This window comes from Phascolarctos cinereus, unplaced genomic scaffold (genome assembly GCF_003287225.1).
Source record: "Phascolarctos cinereus isolate Bilbo 61053 unplaced genomic scaffold, phaCin_HiC Scaffold_8;HRSCAF=390, whole genome shotgun sequence".
Lineage (NCBI taxonomy): Eukaryota > Metazoa > Chordata > Mammalia > Diprotodontia > Phascolarctidae > Phascolarctos > Phascolarctos cinereus.
This window is the reverse complement of record NW_027556291.1, coordinates 55,866,553-55,887,004: the sequence shown is the minus strand read 5'-3', so window position 1 is coordinate 55,887,004 and position 20,452 is coordinate 55,866,553. Positions and strand designations below refer to the sequence as shown.

Genomic DNA, 20,452 nt, shown 5'->3' with positions numbered 1-20,452 from the left:
AAAATAAATATAATGCAACTAGGAGGAAGAGTTTTAAGAATTCCTTTCCTGGTGTACTTGGCATGTTATCTCTGCCTGGCAGAACTCATAGCTCTAGGAATTTAGAGGTTGAGCCCCTGAAGGACACTGAGATTGCTCATTAGATTCTGTGCCCACACATATACACGTATATCCTAGCCACTTGAAAGTCCATGACACAAATTTATCCTTACATTGGGGACCCAAAACCTTATTGTCCTTCAATTCTTTCTTTCTTTCTTTTTATTTCTTTGCTAGGCAGTGGGGTTAAGTGACTTGCCCAGGGTCACACAGCTAGTAAGTATTAAGTATCTGAGGCCGGATTTGAACTTAGGTCCTCCTGACTCCAGGGCCAGTGCTCTATCCACTTTGCCACCTAGCTGTCCCTCAACTCTTTCACTATCGGTAACAGGTGCACCTTCCCACTGGACAGAAACCCCAATTGCTCTTTAGCTCACTGTCCCAAGTCAATAGCCAGTGGTGGCCTTGGACTCAGGATTTGAATCTCACCTCAGACTATTAGGAGCTGTGTGACAGCTAGAGTGCCAGGCCTGGAGTCAGGAAGACTCCTCTTCCTGAGTTCAAATTTGGCCCCAGACACTTGATAGCTGTATGACCCTGGGCAAGTCACTTCACCCTGTTTGCCTCAGTTTCCTCATCTATAAAATGAGCTAAAGAAGGAAATGGCAAACCATCCCAGTATCTTTGCCAAGAAAACCCCAAATGGGGTCACTGAAGAGTCAGACACGACTGAAACAACTGAACAACAACAAATTAGCAAATAAATTAGCTTATCTCAGTCTCAGTTTCCTCACCTCTAAAATGGGGATAATAATAGTACTCACAGAGTTGTTGTAAGGACCACTGAGGTCACATATGTAAAGTATTTGCCACACAAAGGGCTGTGTCTTTAGTACTTTATAAGGCACACTGGCCCAGATTTTACTTGTTGTTTTCATTGTAGTTACTCCTTCATTCTCCAAGAGGACCAGTCAGGAGGGTAATGTCATGACTTGTAAGTGAATTGGATTCTAGTGAGGCAGAGCTGTTCAAGGTCATTAGCCTCACTCCCTCTTCCAGAGTCATCTGGGTCCAGTGGCAAAACATAGGTCAGGATGACTGGAGATGGCCCCAGATGCAGTGAGAGACCTTGGCCTTTTAAAGCAAAGGTCTTTCCCAGGTCTCAGTTTGTCTGAAGTAATACCCATTCAGTGATTCAGTGATTTAAGGCTAGGTAAGAAATGAGGTGAAAGATGACCTGGTTTGCCTACCCCCCCAAAAAAAAATCATTATGGAAAGGAAAGACCCTTAGGGTTTCTGGCCAGAACAGAAACAATTGCTATTTACACTAATTTTGAGCCATCAAAACCCCAAAATGACCAGGTTTATGTAAATGAGGCTTGTGGGAAGGCTTTGATAAATATCTCAGGAATCTCTCCACTCCTTGCCAAAGGAGACTTACTGCCTGTAGAAGAGCTGGAGAAGAGGCCAAGAGGCTGGCTGCTCTGCTTTCCTCAGAGAGGGAACACCAGACTAAAATTATATCTAACTGCCCTTCTGCATATTCCTAGTCCAGGGAAAGTGATTTACCCCCCTTAAATTCATGCTACTTTCCTGTTTGCTATCTCTTAAATAGGAAGGAGTGCCTCAAGATTACAGATGAAAGATTATGCCCCTTCCCATCAAATGCTAGTTACGTAAAGGAGCATCACAAATAGTAAATAGTGGGCAGAGCCAAGATGGTGGCATGAAAGCAGTGACTTGCTTGAGCTCTCCCTCAAACTCCTCCAAATACCCATAAAAAAATGGCTCTAAACAAATTCTAAAGCAGCAGAACCCACAAAAAGACAGAGTAAAACAAATTTCCAGCCCAAGACAGCCTGGATGGTTGATCGGAAAGGCATATTGCGCTGGGCAGGTAGAAGAGCGCAGTTTGGCGTGGGCGTGCAGGCCCCAGTGCACCTGGAGCAGGCCTCAGAGGACTGAATCACGGGCAGCTGTGGAGGCTTCCAGACTCCTCAATCCACGAACGCCAAAGACAACTTAGAAGGTCAGTGGGAAAAGTCTGTTTTTGCAGTGAGAGAAGAGCTGGGTCAGAGCCAGTTCCAGAGCACAGAGCAGGGTGCTGGGGCGGTGGTTGTGTACTGAGCTTCCAGCCCACAGACTGAGGGGGAATCAAGTGGCTGATCAGAGGGGAACTGCAGGGATCTCTTTCTTGGTGCTATGGCAGGAATCTCTTGTTTTGCCCGTGCTTGGATCTGGGGCACAGTTCTGGGTGGCGGTCCTGGGGTGAGGAGGAGTGCTGGCACAGTGGAGCCTGTAGTGGTGGTGAAGAGGAAACCCTCCTCACAGTTCCAAGAGAAAAAGATGCTTGTGCGGTCACTCAAAGACCAGAGCTCAGGCCAGGAAAGAGTAAACACCTCCCTTATCATACCACCTTGGAAGAACTGAAAATTTACAGGTCCCTACAAGTATCTCTGAAAACAGCTACAAACCCCTGAAGCTCGGGAAAGTACATTCTCCACATTGGAAGCAGACTCTTACCTTAAAAAAGAGTTTAAAACTCAAGTAATTGAGCAGGATCATAAGCAAACCTCACAAAAAGAGTCAGACTATATTATCTTACTTTGGTGACAAAGAAGATCAAAACATACAACCAGAAGAAGACAACAAAGTCAAAGCTCCTACATCCAAAGCCTCCAAAAAAAAAATATGAATCAGTCCAGGCCTTGGAAGAGCTCAAAAGGGATTTTGAGAAGCAAGTAAGAGAAGTAGAGGAAAAACTGGGAAGAGAAATGAGAGTGATGCAAAAAATCAAAAAACAAGTCAACAGCTTGCTAAAGGAGACCCAAAAAAATACTGAAGAAAATAACACCTTAAAAAATAGCCTAACCCAAATGGCAAAAGAGGTCCAAAAAGCCAATGAGGAGAAGAATGCCCTAAAAAGAAAAATTGGCCAAATGGAAAAGGAAATCCAAAAGATTACTGAAGAAAATACTTCCTTAAAAATTAGAATAGAGCAATTGGAAGCTAGTGACTTTATGAGAAATCAAGACACTGTAAAACAAATCTAAAAGAATGAAAAATTAGAAAACAATGTGAAATATCTCATTGGAAAAACAACTGACCTGGAAAATAGATCCAGGAGAGAGAATTTAAAAATTATTGGACTATCTGAAAGCCATGATCAAAAAAGAGCCTAGACATCATCTTTCAAGAAATTATCAAGGAAAACTGCCCTGATATTAGAACCAGAGGGCAAAATAGAAATTGAAAGAATCCACAGATCTCCTCCTGAAAGAGATCCCCAAAGGAAAACTCCTAGGAATATTGTAGCCAAATTCCAGAGTTCCCAGGTCAAGGAGAAAATATTACAAGCTGCCAGAAAGAAACAATTCAAGTACTGTGGAAACACAATCAGGATAACACAAGATTTAGCAGCTTCTACATTAAAGGACCGCAGGGCATGGAATATAATATTCCAGAGGGCAAAGGAGATAGGATTACAACCAAGAATCACCTACCCAGCAAAACTGAGTATACTCCTTCAGGGGAAAAAAATGGTCATTCAGTGAAATAGAGGACTTTCAAGCATTCTTGATGAAAAGACCAGAGCTGAATAGAAAATTTGACTTTCAAATACAAGACTCAAGTGGAACATGAAGAGGTAAACAGGAAAGAGAAATCATAAGAGACTTATTAAGGCTGAACTGTTTACATTCCTGCATGGAAAGATGATATTTATAACTCATGAGACCTTTGTCAGTACTAGGGTAGTGGGAGGGGGAAAATTATATGTATGGATAGATAGAGAGATAGATAGATAGATAGATAAATAGATGGCACAGGGTGAGTTGAAGATGAAGGGGTGATATCTGGAGAATAAAATTAAGGGGTGAGAGAGGATTATACTAGGAGAAGGAGAAAGGGAGAGGTAGAATGGGGTACATTATCTCACACAAAATAGACAAGAAAAGGTTCTTACAGTGGAGGGGAAACAGGGGAAGGTGAGAGGAAATCTTATTCTCATAGGATTTGGCTTAAGGAGGGAATAACATACACACTCAATCAGGTATGGAAATCTGTCTCACCCTACAGGAAAATAGGGGAGGAAGGGGATGAGAGAGCAGGGGGATGATAGAGAGAAGGGCAGATTGGGAAAGGGGTAATCAGAAGAAAGTACTTCTGAGGAGGGACAAGGTCAAAAGAAAGAATAGAATAAATGGGGGGGCAGGATAGGATTAAGGGAAATAGAGTTAGTTTTTCACAACATGTCTACTATGGAAGTGTTTTGCATAACTACACATGCATAGCCTATATTGAGTTGCTTGCCTTTTCAATGAGGGTGGGTGGGGGGAGGAAGGGAGAAAATTTGGAACCCAAAGTTTTAAAAACACGTGTTTAAAAAAAATGTTTCCACATGCAACTGGGAAATAAGAAATACAGGAAATGAGGTACAGAAATCTATCCTGCCCTACAGGAAAATAGAAAGGCAAGGGTATAAGAGAAGGGGGGGGGGAGATAGAAGGGAGGGCAGACTAGGGGAAGGAGTATTCAGAATGCATGCCATCTTGGGGTGGGGGGAGGGGAAGATGGGGTGAAAATATGGAATTCAAAATCTTGTGGAAGTAAATGTCTAAAACTAAAAATAAATAAATTTATATATTAATATAAAAAAATAGTAAATAGTGAACAACCCCATTTACCCAACTAGAGAGCAAATAGAAATAAGAGAAAGTTAATAATATACCCAATAGTATACAGAGGAATGAACTCTCTCCCTGGTAATTAGACATCTCAGTTCAGCCTATTGAGAAAGGCCTCAATTTTATTCAGAGGCAAATTCCCCAAAGTTTCTAGTCTCTCTGTTTCTGTCTCTGTCTCTTTCTCTGTTTCTCTGTGTCTGTCTATCTGTCTCTCTCACCATGTATGTCCTCTGTCAAAGTAGAAAGGAAGAAAAAGGGCTCTCCTCTCCCAGGCTATCCTGCCAACTCTTCTACTCATGCAGGTATGCAGCATTATAGTTTTCTCCACCAATGAGAGAGTCTTATACAAGCCCTCCAGGGTTGAGATCAGGGATGCAGTAGTATTGGGTGGATTTCTCCAGTCTGAGTACTTTTGAGGTGTTAGAAACAACATTACAAGAATTAACTTGAAATCTTTTAACTGGGGCAATTACCTTAAAGCACTCTAATTCAGGGCTTCTTTACTTGGTGTCTGCTGACTCCCACAAGGTCAGTGGATAGATTTTGGGGAGGCCATGAATTCATTTTTGAAAACATTTTGATCACTAAATTTCATTATAATTTGTTTGCTTTGTAATACCCTATATTTTATTTTATACCTTTAAAAACATTATTCTGGGGGCAGCTAGGTGGCACAGTGGATAGAGCACTGGCCCTGAAGTCAGGAGGACCTGAGTTCAAATTTGGCCTCAGACCAAACACTTGACACTTACCAGCTGTGTGACCCTGGGCAAGCCACTTAACCTCAGTTGGTTAAAACACACACACACACACACACACACACACACACACACACACACACAAACATTATTCTGAGAAAAAATCCACAGGCTTCACTAGACTGCCAAGGGGTCCAGGACACAAGAAAGGTTTGGAAATCCTGCTCTAAATAGTATAATATAAATATTTCCTTTATATAGGTAGAAAGGCAGAGATTTTGTTGCTGGAGGTGAGCAGAGTATATCAAAGGTCATTAGCTGTTTTGGTCTCCTCTACCCACCTTAGTCCCTGTGATTTGCCTGAAACATGAGGGTCTGATATGAGGTGAAGGTGGTTAAGAGGAGTTCCCTCACTAGAACTTCACTCATCTCCTTTGAAGTTTTGATAAGGGTGTTCCCTGGGGACAATTTGCCAGGATTAGAAATATGTAATAGTAAGTAAATGATGTTTTTTTTTTTACCATAATTCAGATAAACATTAGAGTCCGAACAGTAGCAGAGGAGACAAGGTTTTCAACAGGACAGATTTAAATGCCCAAGGGACTTTCTAGCTGGTGAGCTAGCTGTCTATTTTGGCAGGGTTCTATATATCAAATGACTAAAAATATCCTGAGACTCTTCAGAGTTGATATCCTGGCAATTACCACAACAGCTTAGCCAATAAATTATAATATGACTGAATACTGGAAGATGGTAGAAAAGAGCAGCTCAGCAGAGACACCTAACAGAGAGAGCAGCTCAGCAGAGATGCTCAGCAGAGAGCAGAGCTAACCAGTAGAAAGTAGCATAATAACATCACCAGGGGAAACTGGTAGCTTTGAAGTGTCAGATGTATGAGTTGCCCCAACCATATATGTTCCTTAATATGTGTATCCTAGATCACACTTATTCCCTGCTTATGTCCTCTGTCCACTAGTCTTAAGGTAACCTGTGGAAGAGTATACTCTTTATATATATTGGAGGGCAGGTAGGTGGTGCTGCAGTGGATAGAGTGCAAGACCAGGAGTCAGGAAGACTCATCTTCTTAAGTTCAAATCTAGCCTCAGACACTTAACTAGCTGTGTGACCCCGGGTCAGTCACTTCACCTATTTGCCTCAGTTTCCTCATCTGTAAAGTGAGCTAGAGAAAGTTGAAAACTACTCCAGAATCTCTGCCAACAAAACCCCCAAAGGGGTCATGAAGAGTCAGACACAATTGTAAAACGACCCAACAACAAAAATTATATTGGGGAGAATCTTTCATGACACTTATTTTGCTATACTATTTGATTAAATGTCTTTTTGAACTCTTGTTTTCTGGTTGGTCCAGTAAAAGAGACATCAATGGGGGCTCATGAAAAATAATTTTGAGTTGCTATCGATGCACAAAGTGCTTTAAATCTAGTGTAACATCTGGAAAACCCACATGTGAGGGGAGCCCTGCTTACATTAATATATATATATTTTAAAGGAAACTACTGATAGAAAAAAAGTATTAAATTCCTTTCAGATTCTTCTCTTGAGGACTTTGATAAGTCCTGAAATGTGATTTATGAAATATAAAAAAAAAATTAGAAAAAGTTTTGAAAATTCTAAAATTGAATGGCTTGGACCTTGGAAATAGGACCAGGAAAAAAAATTGAGGATAACATGGAGGCTAATAGAAGTTAATTTTTAAAATCTTTGTTTTTAGGAAAATAGAACCCCTTTTTGAAAGAAATATGGAATTGTGGGACTATACATATATATATATATATATACACATATATATATTTGCTTGTCTTAGAGATGAAGGTTGGATATGTTCATAGGCAATAATAGGATCCTACACAGAGAGCTGGAAAGGCCCTTGGAGACCATCTAGTCCCTCCATTTTTCAGATGATGCACCCAAAGGTGAAGTGACTTGCCCAAGGTCACACACAGAAGTGGAAAGTGGCAAAGTTAGGTAGAGCATGTGATCAGATCAAAAAAAAATGCAGGATCATTAAATAGAGCCTGCTCAGTTTAGCCTATATTATTGGATTTAGAGCTGAAAGGAACTTTGGAGATCATCTATTCCAACCTTCTCATTTTGCAGGGAAAGCAACTGAAGCCAGAGAGATACTATGATGTATTCTGTGTTATTTTTATAGACTCTGCAAAGGGACTGGTGTGGCCATGAATAAAGGATGATTGACATTTACACAGCATGTTATAGGTTGTTTAAAAAGTGCACACATGATAGTAACTTACTTATATATAGGGTGTGCTAGAGCCTGAGCTGATTGTTAAATTTGTCAGTGTGAGCATTTACCTGAGAAATTAGCCATCGCTATAAATCAGAGCTTAATGTATTGTTTTGCTGCTTGACTAGACTTAAGAAGTGTTAATAATGCAGATTAAATGTAAAAGTTTCTGTGTGCATTCTTCTATTTCCTCCCACCCTCACCCCACAGCCGGTTGTTAAACATTTACCTCAGGACATCTCCAGTATTGCTCCATAAACATTGCTTGAGCTCAACAGGAGTACAATAGAAGGTTCAGGGAACTAAATCATCACTAGATTGGGGGCCTAATGACTATAGGCTATAACAATAATAATAATTGGCATTTATATAGTGCTTTGAGGTTTGCAAAATGCTTTACATCCTTTATTTCATTTGAGCCACACAACACCACTGCTTATATAACACTTTAATTTTTTTTTTTTACAAAACACTGTCTTCATAACACTATAATTAGAATTTTTGCCATGGCAGTAGGATTGTTCCCCCATTCCAATCCTAGGGCTGGGCAACCAGTCCTTTGCTCCAGGGCACTGAATTTAGAGGTCCCCGACAGTCCTTGCAGTCCTTCCTTGGCAGCTAGTGACGGTAGAGCTTAGTTACCAAGAATAAGCAACTAAAGCCAGGAGCCATCAAATGGAGAGCTAGCAGAGCTCCCCATCCCCCATTGTGCCTCTCTTAATGCATCCCGAGATCATCTCTTAACGTATCCTAAGATTGTATTAGCTTTATGGACAGGCATATCACACTATTGACTAATACTGAGTTTGCAAGCCCCTAAGACTCTGAATTATTTTTGCGTGTCTCCCTAAATCTTGTACTTGTGAAGTTGATTTTTTTTTAACTCAATAGGACCCTAGATCTAAAGTTGGAAGGAACCTCAGAGGGCATCTAGTCCAATCCCTTCATTTTACAGAGGGGGAAACTGAGGCTCAGAGAGGTTAAGTGACTTGTCCAGGGTCACACAATCAGCATGTAGCAGAGTTTGGACTTGAACCAAGGTCTTCTGGCTTTAGAGCCAGCTCTCTAGCTATTACACAACACTACCTTTCAAATACAAGGAAATTCATACATACATTAATGCATTACATTTCCTGAATGAATCAAACCATTAATTTCTGAGACATTATTATTTTATCAATGGCGTTTCAATGGGCCTTTAATCTAACTGATGTGGGCATTCCCTATGCCTTCTCCTTCTGTGTCCTTCCAACTACTAGTGCCCTCCCTCCCAAACTACCTTATATTTAGAGCTACTTTGCATGTATTTGTATTTCTTCTCATCATATTTATTCAGCATATATGTGTGTGTGTGTGTATATATATATATATATATATATATATGTATATGTATATATGCCTGTTTTCTCCTTTATTAGAATATAAACTCCTTGAGGGGAGGAATTGTCTTATTCCTTTTAATTGTATCACCAGTGTCTAGCATAAGTGCCTGACAAACAGTAGATACTTAATAAATGCTTATTGATCAATTGATAGATTCTCTCTCTCTCTCTCTCTCTCTCTCTCTCTCTCTCTCTCAAGGACAATTTATATATAACAGAAACAGGATAAAATCAGGAAAAAACAATATTGTAAAATTGCTAGATTTGGACTGCGATAGTCTGTGTTTGAATTCCAACTCTCACTAGCTATATGACTGGGGACAAGCAAGCCATTTCCCCTCTGAGCCTAAGAATGCTTAAGAAGTCAGCAGTACAATGGTACAATTGGGGAGTGGTGGTGGACTAGATGACCTCTGAGGTCCTTTCCAACTGTAAATTGATGATTCCAGGGTCAAACCCATTCAACATCACCTGCAAAACCCTCCTCCCAACCCCCAGGCTGAAGGTACAGTCCTCCTCTCCCTTTGTTTCTGCCCAAGTGCAGTAGGGGCACATGGACAATTAAGAAACAATTTGCCTCCCAAGTAACCCTTCTGTCTCCCACAAGAGCAGGAAGGGGAATAGCTTAGTCCCTCATGGGAGGTTCTAGATGGAGTGATGAGAGAAGGTTAATTCCTTTACATCCCACGCTTATAACAAGTGGCTACATTCATAGCTCTTTTTTAGGAACTGGAGGGAAGACCTGATGTACTTCACTGCCTTGGTGCTGTTCTTGCTTCTCCACCAGACACAACAGCTATAATAACTCCAATAGAATGACTGGCTTCTCCCTAGGCTCTTTTCAAAGCCCCTTGTTAGTGAGACTGTCACAGCTTTGGGGCCATTTACAGTGTTGTGAAGCTACGGAAATGCTCCATAAGCTTATTTCCCCCCTAGATCCTCATAGGGTATTAATGAATGAATGAATAAAAAAGCATTTATTAAGCACTTACTATGTCCTTACACTGAGCTAAGATTGGGAGATACAAATAGAGAAAAAAAATGAGATAAGCCCTCTTAAGGAGCTCACACTCTAATTGGGAGAGATAACACATAAAAGAATGTTTAATCATAGGATGAATGGAAAGTCAGTAAACAATCATTTTTTTTAAGTGCTTACTGTATGCCAAGCAGTGGAAGAAAAGGCCTAGGAGTCCTAAGGGTGTGGATAACCAGGCTCAGGGGCCTTTTCAGTAGGTCAAATTCAGGTAAGTCCTAGAGAGTCTTAGGATGCAGTAGCAGGACAGATGGTAAGGCCTGCTAGTCCTTCATCTCTTTGGAAGGAATAGTTGGTGACTCCTATCTCAATCTAAGCTCTGTGAGCAGTCAAGTGGCCTAGATGGGTTCTGGACATTCCAGGCAAGAGAAGAGGCAAAGAGTGCCTTCTTGCACCCTCAATTCCCCATCCCCTCCATGGGTTCTGGGCCAGCATGGGCTAAGGGAGGGGGAAAGGTATGAAGGGAATATGGACAGGATCTGTAATTTTATTAGTATAGGGAACTTCTGGAGGAAGAAATTCTCTCTACTAATGCCTGTTGGCATCTTTTCTGAAACCTCTAGTCTTAAAGAGTTACCTAGAGCATTGAGTGGTTAAATGACTTGTCCAGGCTCATACATCCTGTAAGTGTCAGAGGTAGAGCCTGAAATCAGGTCTTCCTGAGGCTGGCTCTTTATCTCCTAGGCCTTGAGGCCACAGGTTCCCCACCCCTACCCTAGGCCATCTCTCCCATCATACATTTCCTCAATTATATACCTTCTGCCCTTTCTTGAATGTAGGTCATCAATAGAAATATATCACCACATATTTATTAATGACACCAACCACTCTTTTGGCTAATATGGTTTTATTTGTAGGATTTGAAATGTAGAGTTTAATGAAGACTTTAATAATAGGTAAACAAAACAATATGCAGCAAATTGTTTTTCAACTTAAAGCCTGAATATAATTGTTATTAAATGGGGCTAGGCACATTAATATTGCATCCATGGTAAATATACTTTAGCGGTTTTATATATATATATATATATATATATATATATATATATATATTATATATATATATTAATATATATATATATATATATATATATATATATATATATATATATATATATATATATAAATAAACATCTAAATTAGACTAATTATTTAAGCCTTAAACTATTGCCGCCACTTTCACTAGCTATTTCCCAAGGCTCAGAAAGGAGGCAGAAATATACCTCCCTGCTAGGCTTCTGGGTGCAGCGGGTGCTAGGTGCAGCGGGTGCTACTGTCGCCTTTCAACTTGCATTTTAAAAGAACAGGATGTCAGAGATGAAGGGGACCTTGGGGATCATCCAGTCTAATTCTCTGGATTGACATATGAGGAAACTGAGGCCCAGAGAGAAGAAACTCAGCCAAGGTCATACAGCTAGTAAGTAGCAGAGTGAAGATTTGAACCCAGGTCCCTTGAACCCAAACAGTCATGATTTATCTAACACTGAGGTGGGGGGGGGCAGGGAGAGGACGTATCAAAGAAATTTGGGATAGTTCTTGCCCTCAGGAATCTTAGAAACTAGCTTGTGGGAAGAAACAAAGCAATGTGACTGGGGCTAACTATGCAAATGACTATGAAAACAATTCCCAAACTGTCCTGAGCAATGAATAGCTGCATTATGGGAGTAAGTGTATTGCCTCCTAAGGTGACTACTTTGAAGGGGACAACACCCATTTGGATGTACAAGTTCTAGATGGTCTTTCAAAAATTCAGTCAAGCCTTGTACAATTTAGACATGAAATGCCTTACCATCACTTGAAAATCAACATACTAATTAACAAATACAAAACTTTATAGAACAAGGCTCAGTTCAGATGCTACCTTCTCCATAAAGCCCTTCTAGATGTTAGTCCTCTCTGTCTAAAATTTGCCTTGTATTTTTGACTCCGTGTACAGGTTGCACCCAACAGCAGAATGCAAGCTCCTTGAGGGCAAAGATTGTTTCATTTTTGGCTCACGGGATCTTAGATTTAGAGTTGTAAGGGACACTTAGAGGCCATCCCCCTCATTTTATAGAGGAGAAAACTGAGGCCTGGAGAGGTAAAATGACCTGTCCAAGGTCACACATATGATCTGGAAGGGACCTTAGAGGTCATCAAGTCCAGCCCTCTTATTTTACAGATGAGGAAACTGAGGCACAGATAGGTTAAGTGACTTGCCCAGGGTCACGCAGCTAGCAAGTGTCTGAGGCAGGATTTGAACTCAGGGCTTCCCTACTCCAAACCCAGTGCCTTCTCCACTATGCCATAGCATGGTGCCTTCCAGATAGTAGACATTTAATAAATGCTTGTTGAAGGGGACACAATCAAGAAGTGGTTATAGTCAGGGGAGGGTGGTAAAGGCAGGCTTTCCTCCTCCTACCCAGGGAGGTAATTTTCAAAACTGGTTGTGATGGTGATGGCTAGGTTAGCAGAGGAGTGGCAGCTACAAGTAAACTGAGAGCAGCTTTATATGGAGCTGCACCAAAAAAGTGAGTTCTAAGTGGGTTCAGGGGTAGGAGCAGAGGAGGCCTCTAAAGGCTGGTCAAAAAAAAAAAACAAAAACAGAGATTTGATGCCCTATTCAAGTATATGGTCTTGGACAGGATGGTGACTTCCCTGGGGCCCATTGTGGCACTGAGGGTGGTAAAGGTGGAAATTGGGCGGGGCATGGGAATCTCCATTGGGCCTAAGATGCACTGATAGGGAGAACAAACAAACAAACCAAACCAATATTTTCTTTCACTTTCAAGTTTCAGCTGGCTTCAGGAGCACAAGATTTCAGGGGGGTCTGTATCCAAGTTGGGAAAGGTAATTCAGGCTTTTGGGGTGGGTGCTAACTGAAAGATATTCCCAAATAGACTGCTGAATCATCCAATCTTATAAGGCAGAAGGGCTGTCAGAGGTCAGTGAATTCAATCTGTAGGAATCCCCTCTGCACCATTTATGACAAGGAGTCATCCTTCTAGCCTCTGCTTACAGACTTCCAGTGACAGGGAGCTCATTACCTACTGAAACAATCCATCCCACTTTTGGACAGCTCTAACTGGTCAGAAGTTTTTCCTGACATTGAGCTGAAATCTCTCTAACTTCCACCCATTGGTTTCTGTTCTGCCCTCTGAGACAAGTGAAACCAATCTCATACCTTTTCTGTGGGACAGCCCTTCAACTATTTGAAGAAAGGGATCATGTCCCCCTTACTTCTTCCCTTGCCTTCTAAACACTTCTAGTTTCCTTACTCATAAGGCATGATTTCCAGCCTCTTTACTATCCTGCACTATCCTTCTCTAGATGGACACCAGCTTCACAAAGCCCTTCCTAAGACGCAGCGTGTAGAATAGAACAGAGTGGGACTAGCCTACCTCCCTGATTGAGGAGTGGGGGGCACAACGAAGCCCCAAGTCCCATACATTTTTTGTAAATCACTTTGCTAGAGGCCAAATGGTTCTGCAGTGCAGGCATGCTGTCTGTAAGGATCTGGCTCAAAACCAAGCCCTTCTGTTTGGCATTTCAAGCTATTCACAACCTGACCTCCTTCCTATCTCTCTCATCTCCTCATACGTAACTCCCTTCAGCACACTCTAGGTTTCCACCAAATAGGCCTTCTTGCTCTTCCTCACACAAAACACTCCATCATCTCCCATATCAGTGACTTTTTTTTGGTTGTTCCCTATGCTTGGAATGCACCCTCTTGCTTCTACCTCTTGGAAACACCAGGTTATCTTTAAAATTTAACTCAAGCACCATCTATGTGAATCCTTTCCTCATCCCCACACCTGCTATTGCCCTCTCCTCAAAATAGCTTGTGTCTGTTTTGCATATACCTACATATATATGTATACACACACGCACGCACACGCACACACACACACACACACACACACACACACACACATACATATATATGCACATATTGTTTTCCCCCATTAGAACATAAGGTCCTTGAGGGTGGGGATGGTTTTGCTTTTGTCTTTGCATCCCCGGTACCTAGCACAGGGCCTGGCACACAGTAGGCATTTAATAAATGCTTGTTGACTGAATTTAGGCTCATAGAATTCGAGTTGCAAAGGAACGTCAGAGTTCCTTCAGTCCAACCCTGTCATTTTACAGAGAAGTAAAGCTCTCTGACACCCAGAGAGACTAACTAACTTGATTAAGATCACACAAGGAACAGCAAGGATTCGGACTCAGGTCTTCGGACTCCAAATCCAGAGCTCTTTCCATTGTACCATGCTTCCTGCCTTAACAGTTGTGGAGGGCCTTGGGGTCTTTCGGCCCTAACAAACTACTCCCATCACTTCCTTCTGTTGGATCACCAGAATTGGCAGCTCATCTTTCTTTAAATGTTTCCATCTTGTCATCAATCACTCTAGTCCGCTCATCCTTACCTCCTGAAAAACTCAAACTCAGCTGCAATTTCTGGTTTAGATAACCTGTAATCTCTCCTGCTTTGATATTGGGGGGCGTCTCAAAGAACTTCTCTCCTAACAATTCTTCCTTTCCCTTTAGAGGAAAAGAAAATCATCCCACAAATGTTTAGAGTTTTACAGAATGAGAGCCCAGAGCACCTAAGAACATTTATGGCCAAGGACTACTTAAAAAAAGATAGTCCTCTGAGGTACATTTTTTAAAACCGCTCTCAACTTTTTTTTTTCCTGAGCAAGTATGTTATGCAGAAGAAATTAATTATGTAAGTTCTGAGCATGAATTCAACTTAAACGTATCTAATTATTATCATCATAGGCAGTACTTAAAATGCACAACATTTCTCAAGTTCAAGCATGGCATGTCTCATTTGCCTCAAACCAATCCAAGTTCAACCAACATTCTGTTTTTCCTTTTTATGTCTTTTGAGCTGGCTCATGGAACTTGGCTGTACAAACAGGTAAGAGTTTGTACCGATAATGAAGATTATACTTTGAAGCAAATTATTTAACATCAAAGTGCATTTTCTTTTTTAAAAAAATCAATACAGATGTCAGCAGTTAAAAGGCATGCCAATTCTTCAGATTATATAACTATCACAGTTATGGAAAGATCATAATCACATTGATTTCTTTAATTCTTAGATTCACATTTTCCTAATTGCTAATATATAGTGTGCCAAACTCTTGATTTGTGCTATGAGAAAAAGAAAAAAAATCTCCATTTCTGGCACTATGGTGCTAAGTAACCATGCGTGTCTGTGTTGACAGCACACATGAGAAAGTTAGCGCACACATTATACCCAAACAGGTAGCTTGGAAAATCCATATGCGCTGGCTAGCCAGAGATGGTGGAGAGAGCACAGGCAGCTCTGTCACTTTCCCATCAATCACGAAAATCACTGTGGGATTGAGGACAGATGGGGGGGGGAGGGTAGAGGTACTTGCTGCCACTTAGCTGGATGGCTTCTGTGGTATACCACATAGGACATCCCGGACACCTGATTCATGTTGGGACTCACAGGCACAGTAGAAATGGAACAAGACTTAACTTTTCAGTCTAATTATTTCAAAGAGTTCTAATCTTTAAGCAAACTAAAATGTTTCATCTACTTATTGCCAACACATTTCAGATGAGCCTCTGAAATTCTAGTACTACTCATTTGAAAGCAAATTATTATATATGTAGCTAAGGATAACAAAAAATCACTAGTCTTTCATTAATCCTGAGCCAAGATTATATGTTATCAAGTTTAATCCCACTTTATGTGGCCAGGATACAAACCCCTGAAATATAAATGTCTATAAAGGAAACTCTAGAGACAAGTCCTCATTTACTTGGTAATGGACTATATTGGGTGTTTTGGGAAATTTTTTTCTTTCTTTCCTTTTCTCCTCCCTTTTCATTGGCTCTTTAGCAACTCGCAAAGCTGTAAAAAGACAACCAGCACCCTTGATATACATGTTGGAAAGGCCTGACTTATAATGTAGCTAATATTCAGCAATAGTCAATGACAGGTGACTATAATCATATTGAAATTCCCTCTGCTGACCTTGAGCAATTCATAACTTGTAGTCATAGGATTCTAGCTCTAGAGTTAGAAGGGCCCCCCAGAGACCATCCAGTCCACCCCTCTCGTTTTACAGAGGGGAAAGTGAAGCCTAGGAAGGATAAGTGACTTCTCTAAGGTCACACAGGTGTTAAATGGCAGAGCTGGGATTTGAATCCCAATCCTCTGACTACAAATCTAGAATTGCCCAAGACTCAAGGAGGTTAAGTGACTTGCCCAGGGCCTCCCAGCTAAGTGTCAGACACAAGTATTCCTGGTGCCGTGTCCAGAGTCTGTCCACTATACCATTTTGCCACTCCTCTATTCAACAATCAACAATCATTGGGAATAGATGTTGCCCATTTTCAGTAATTGGAGTGCAAATTGGAAAGTAGAGTGGATCAGAATTGTGGCATCAGTCTTTCTTTGGAGTGAGATTTTAATAGATTTAATAGATACCTAATTTAAAATCCATTCTTCGGTCTCTGTGTCTAGCAGGCCAAGAATACAAGTATATTGTCCATGAGTTGTCAAAGCAGTCATTGTCTATGCAACATTTGAAAGCCTCTTTCCTTAAACCATCAATGATAGGTGCTCAGGATCCTATTCATGGGAGACCAAGTATCAGAGGAAAAGTCTTTATACTACAGGGAAATGGATATAATATGGGGAAAAACTAATATAGATAGATAGTTATTACTCTGTGTTTTGACAAAGTTTAATGTCCAGGTCATTCAACTTTGCAGGGAGAAAATGGATGTAACTTTCTCCTATTCTGTTATGTGTGCTCCTGGAACCAAGGCACCACCTTTGTTTGGTTTATGGCATTGTTTCTGTCATCTCTATCTTATGACTTAGCATTTGGTTCTAGCTTTCAAAAATTAGTTCTGATTTGCATCATTTCTTTTTCTTCTGGACAAAAAGCAATGCCAATAGTTCCAAAAATTGCCTGGAATAACATTTGTGGCAGGTTTTTATGAATCCTACACTGTAAAATCCACACAGAGTTACTAAGTAAAGGTTAATATATCAAAAGTTAAAGTAATAAAGTTTAAAATAATTCTATAAAAGAGAGCACACTCCTTTGAGAGTATATAGAGCTTGCAATAATTCTCTATAAGCTGCATTTCTCATCGGAATTACTCTATGCTACATTATAAGCTGCATGTTTGTTTTCATCATTTTCCTGAACGATACAACGGAAAGATAACTGAATGAATGACAAGATATTTGCAGATGAAAAGTGCAAATGTGTGCATGTGTGCAAACTTCATTGTATTTGACACGGTTTCAATCCCTGGAAATATCCAACCATTTCTTCCAGCATTTACCAGTTGAAGAGTGTATTTTGCCCAAGGGTCATAAAGTAAATCTGACTGGAGCCAGATTGGACAGAGGCAAAGAATACCTTAGGGGAGAAAAAAAAAGGAGAGAAGTTGAAACATCATCAGCTGGCAGTTCAGACAATTTTAACCTGATATTTGAGCAAGAGAAAAAAGGCTGAACACTGCAATTTCAATTCACTTTCACCTGTTAAATGAGAATAACACCACCTATTGTGTAAACTTTTTTTATCCAAACTTACTAATTTAGACAGTGAGGGTCAGGGCAAGGGATAGGAGAAGACTGAATTAGCATAAAGTCTGAAATGAACTGCAGACTCTTTTAAAAGTGCAGTGTTATCACTTTCTAATACATGTGGTACAAATCATCAAATGTCAGAGACCTCTAATCCAACATGTCCCTGAACAAGAATCCTATTCTACAGTATCTCAGATGAGTGGTTTTCCTGCTCTTGGAGACCTCCAGGGAAACGGAGCCCACTAGCTCCCAAGGCAGCCTGTGCCACTTGGGGACAGCCTTAACCATTTGTAAGTTTTTCCTTACATTAAGCCCAAATCTGCCCACACCACTACCCCCATTGCTCCTAGTTCTGCTCTCTGGGCCAAGCAGACCAACTCTCATCTCTCTTCCATGTGACAGCCCTTCAAGGAATTGAAGACTGTTTGCTATCATGTTGTGCTTAAGTACTCTCTTCTCCAGTTTCTTCAACTGATTCACACAGGACATGGGCTGAAATCTTCTCACTATCCTGATTGCCTTCTTCTGGACATACTCCAGCGTGTCTACATGCTTCCTAAAGTGTTGTGGCCAGAATGGAACCCAATACTCAATTTTCTCAATCTGTAAAACAAGGAGGTTGCACTAAATGATGGCTAAGGTCCCTTCCAGCGTTACAGCCCATGATGCTATTTCCAACGCAGTCTGACTAGGGCATGGTACCGTTTCACAACTATTGCCTACCCTCTTTGGGGTATTATATTCTTTTTGGCTGCTATGCCACACTGTTGACTTGAGTCCAAGATCTTTTTCAGATAAACAGTCTGAAGACTAAGGAAAGACAAATGGTCCTCTTGCCCATTTAGTACCTGTGAAGATGGTTATTTTAACCCACATGTGGACCTCTACATTTATCCCTATTAAATTTCAACTTGTGAGATTTGGCCCACTATTCTATATTGTTGAGACCTTTCTGGACACAGATAACCAATATATTAGCTACTGCTCCTAGCTTTGTTTCACCTACAAATCTGCTAGCAGTATCATCATCATCATCATCATCATCATCATCATCATCATCATCATCATCATCTATACAGTGCTTTAAGGTTTGCAAAGCTCTTTATCAATACTATCTCATTTGTTTCTCACAACAACCCTGGAAGGTAGGCACTATTATTATCTTCATTTTACAGAGAAGAAAACTGAGGCAGATAGAGGTTAAGTGACTTGTCCAGTGTTATACAACTAGAAAATGTCTGAGACTGGATTTGAACTTGGATCTTCCTGACCCCCTATCTACTATCTATCTACTATCTATCTACTGTACCACCTAGCTACTATATACCCTTTAATTGCTTCATTCAAGCTGTTGATAGAGATGCTGAATAACACAAGGCCAAGGATAGATCCCTGGGGACGCTACATTATAGACCACTTCTCTCCTTGCCCTTGGACACAAGATGAAACCAACTCTGCCAACTCCCACATTTATTCTTCTGAATACAACTTGTGAGCTGCCTGTCAAAGTCAATGCAGCCCAAACTCATTGTGAATCATCTCCACTTGGGACTTCTTACAGTAGTTCCTGATCATTGGGGGTTCAAAAATTCCCTTTCACATCTCTAAAAATCTGCAAAATTTGCAAGATTTCTGGAATGAAGACCAGGGATCATCCTTGACAAAGGGTCATCCAGCCTTTATTTAAGACTTTTTTCTTTCTTTTTTGGTGAGGCAATTGGGGTTAAGTGACTTGCCTGGAGTCACGCAGCTGGTGAGTGTTATGTTTCTTGAGGCTGGATTTGAACTCATGTCCTCCTGATTCCAAGGGCCGTGATCTATCCACTGCGCCATCTAGCTGCCCCATTTAAGACTTTCAATGTGGGGAAAGCCACCATAGCTCCTGGGGAAGCCTATTCCACTTCATGACAGTTCTACTTGTTAAGAAGTTTTCCCCCCTTGACATCAAGCCTCAATTTACTTCTCTGTAACCTCCACCCACTGCTCCTGGTTTTGCCCACTAGGATCAAAACAGTTCATGTACTCCATTGGAATGGGCCAAACTGAAAAGTACTGGAGTAAGCCCAGAATACACTGGTTTTCTCCTGACATAGCTAAAAGCATCCCTTCTACTCCCCCATATCCTCAGCATAGACCCTCAGAAGTGGTGGAAGGGCTCTCCTGCTAAGTAGCTGCTTTGATGGGATGTACACATTTAATATATTTCTTATTGACAGCTGTGACCTGTGATGACTCTTTTTTCATCTAATGAATCATATGCATACTTAAAGGGGCCAACCAAAGATGCCATTCAGTATGATGTGGTAGAAAATTCACTGACCTTAATGTCAAAAGACATGCATTCAAATCCCTGCTCTGACATTTATTACCTATGTGATCCTCCTCCCTGGGCCTCAGTTTCTCTCTCTGTAAAATGAGGTAGTTGGACTAGATGACATCTGAGGTTCTCGTCAGTCAGCTCTAGAGCTTTTCGCCTGGGATTCAGTAGCTTCACCTGATTGATGCATTCATTATAAGTCACCTTGGCTGTGCACTGGCCCTGCCTGCTGCCCACTTTCAGCCTCATGTGCTTTAGAACTTGAGCTTGACAAAGGTGCCCCATCCTAAGCTTTGCCCTCTTACCCCTCCTTGCTTCTTGCTGAGAATCATTTGCTTTGGTTGTCAATATTGATCAAATCAAAGGCAGATGCCAAACCTCCACTTTACTTTGGGCTACCCAGACAGCTTTAAAAGGCTCTTACAGTCTGTTTAAAGGCCTTATTCTAATCTGAAA

General features: G+C 40.9%; 1 protein-coding gene across 2 annotated transcripts in view; it reads right to left on the bottom strand.

Moving 5' to 3' along the window:
* Window positions 1–11,237: 11,237 nt before the first annotated feature.
* The window catches only part of LOC110200036 (mitogen-activated protein kinase kinase kinase kinase 4-like), a 233,465-nt gene continuing 224,250 nt past the window's right edge, over window positions 11,238–20,452 (bottom strand). For both annotated transcript variants that reach the window (XM_078148062.1, XM_078148063.1), the window contains one exon: window positions 11,238–17,506. In XM_078148062.1, coding sequence (XP_078004188.1) covers window positions 17,426–17,506 — 81 coding nt within the window. In that variant the 3' untranslated portion in view covers window positions 11,238–17,425. The remainder of the gene's footprint in view (window positions 17,507–20,452) is intronic.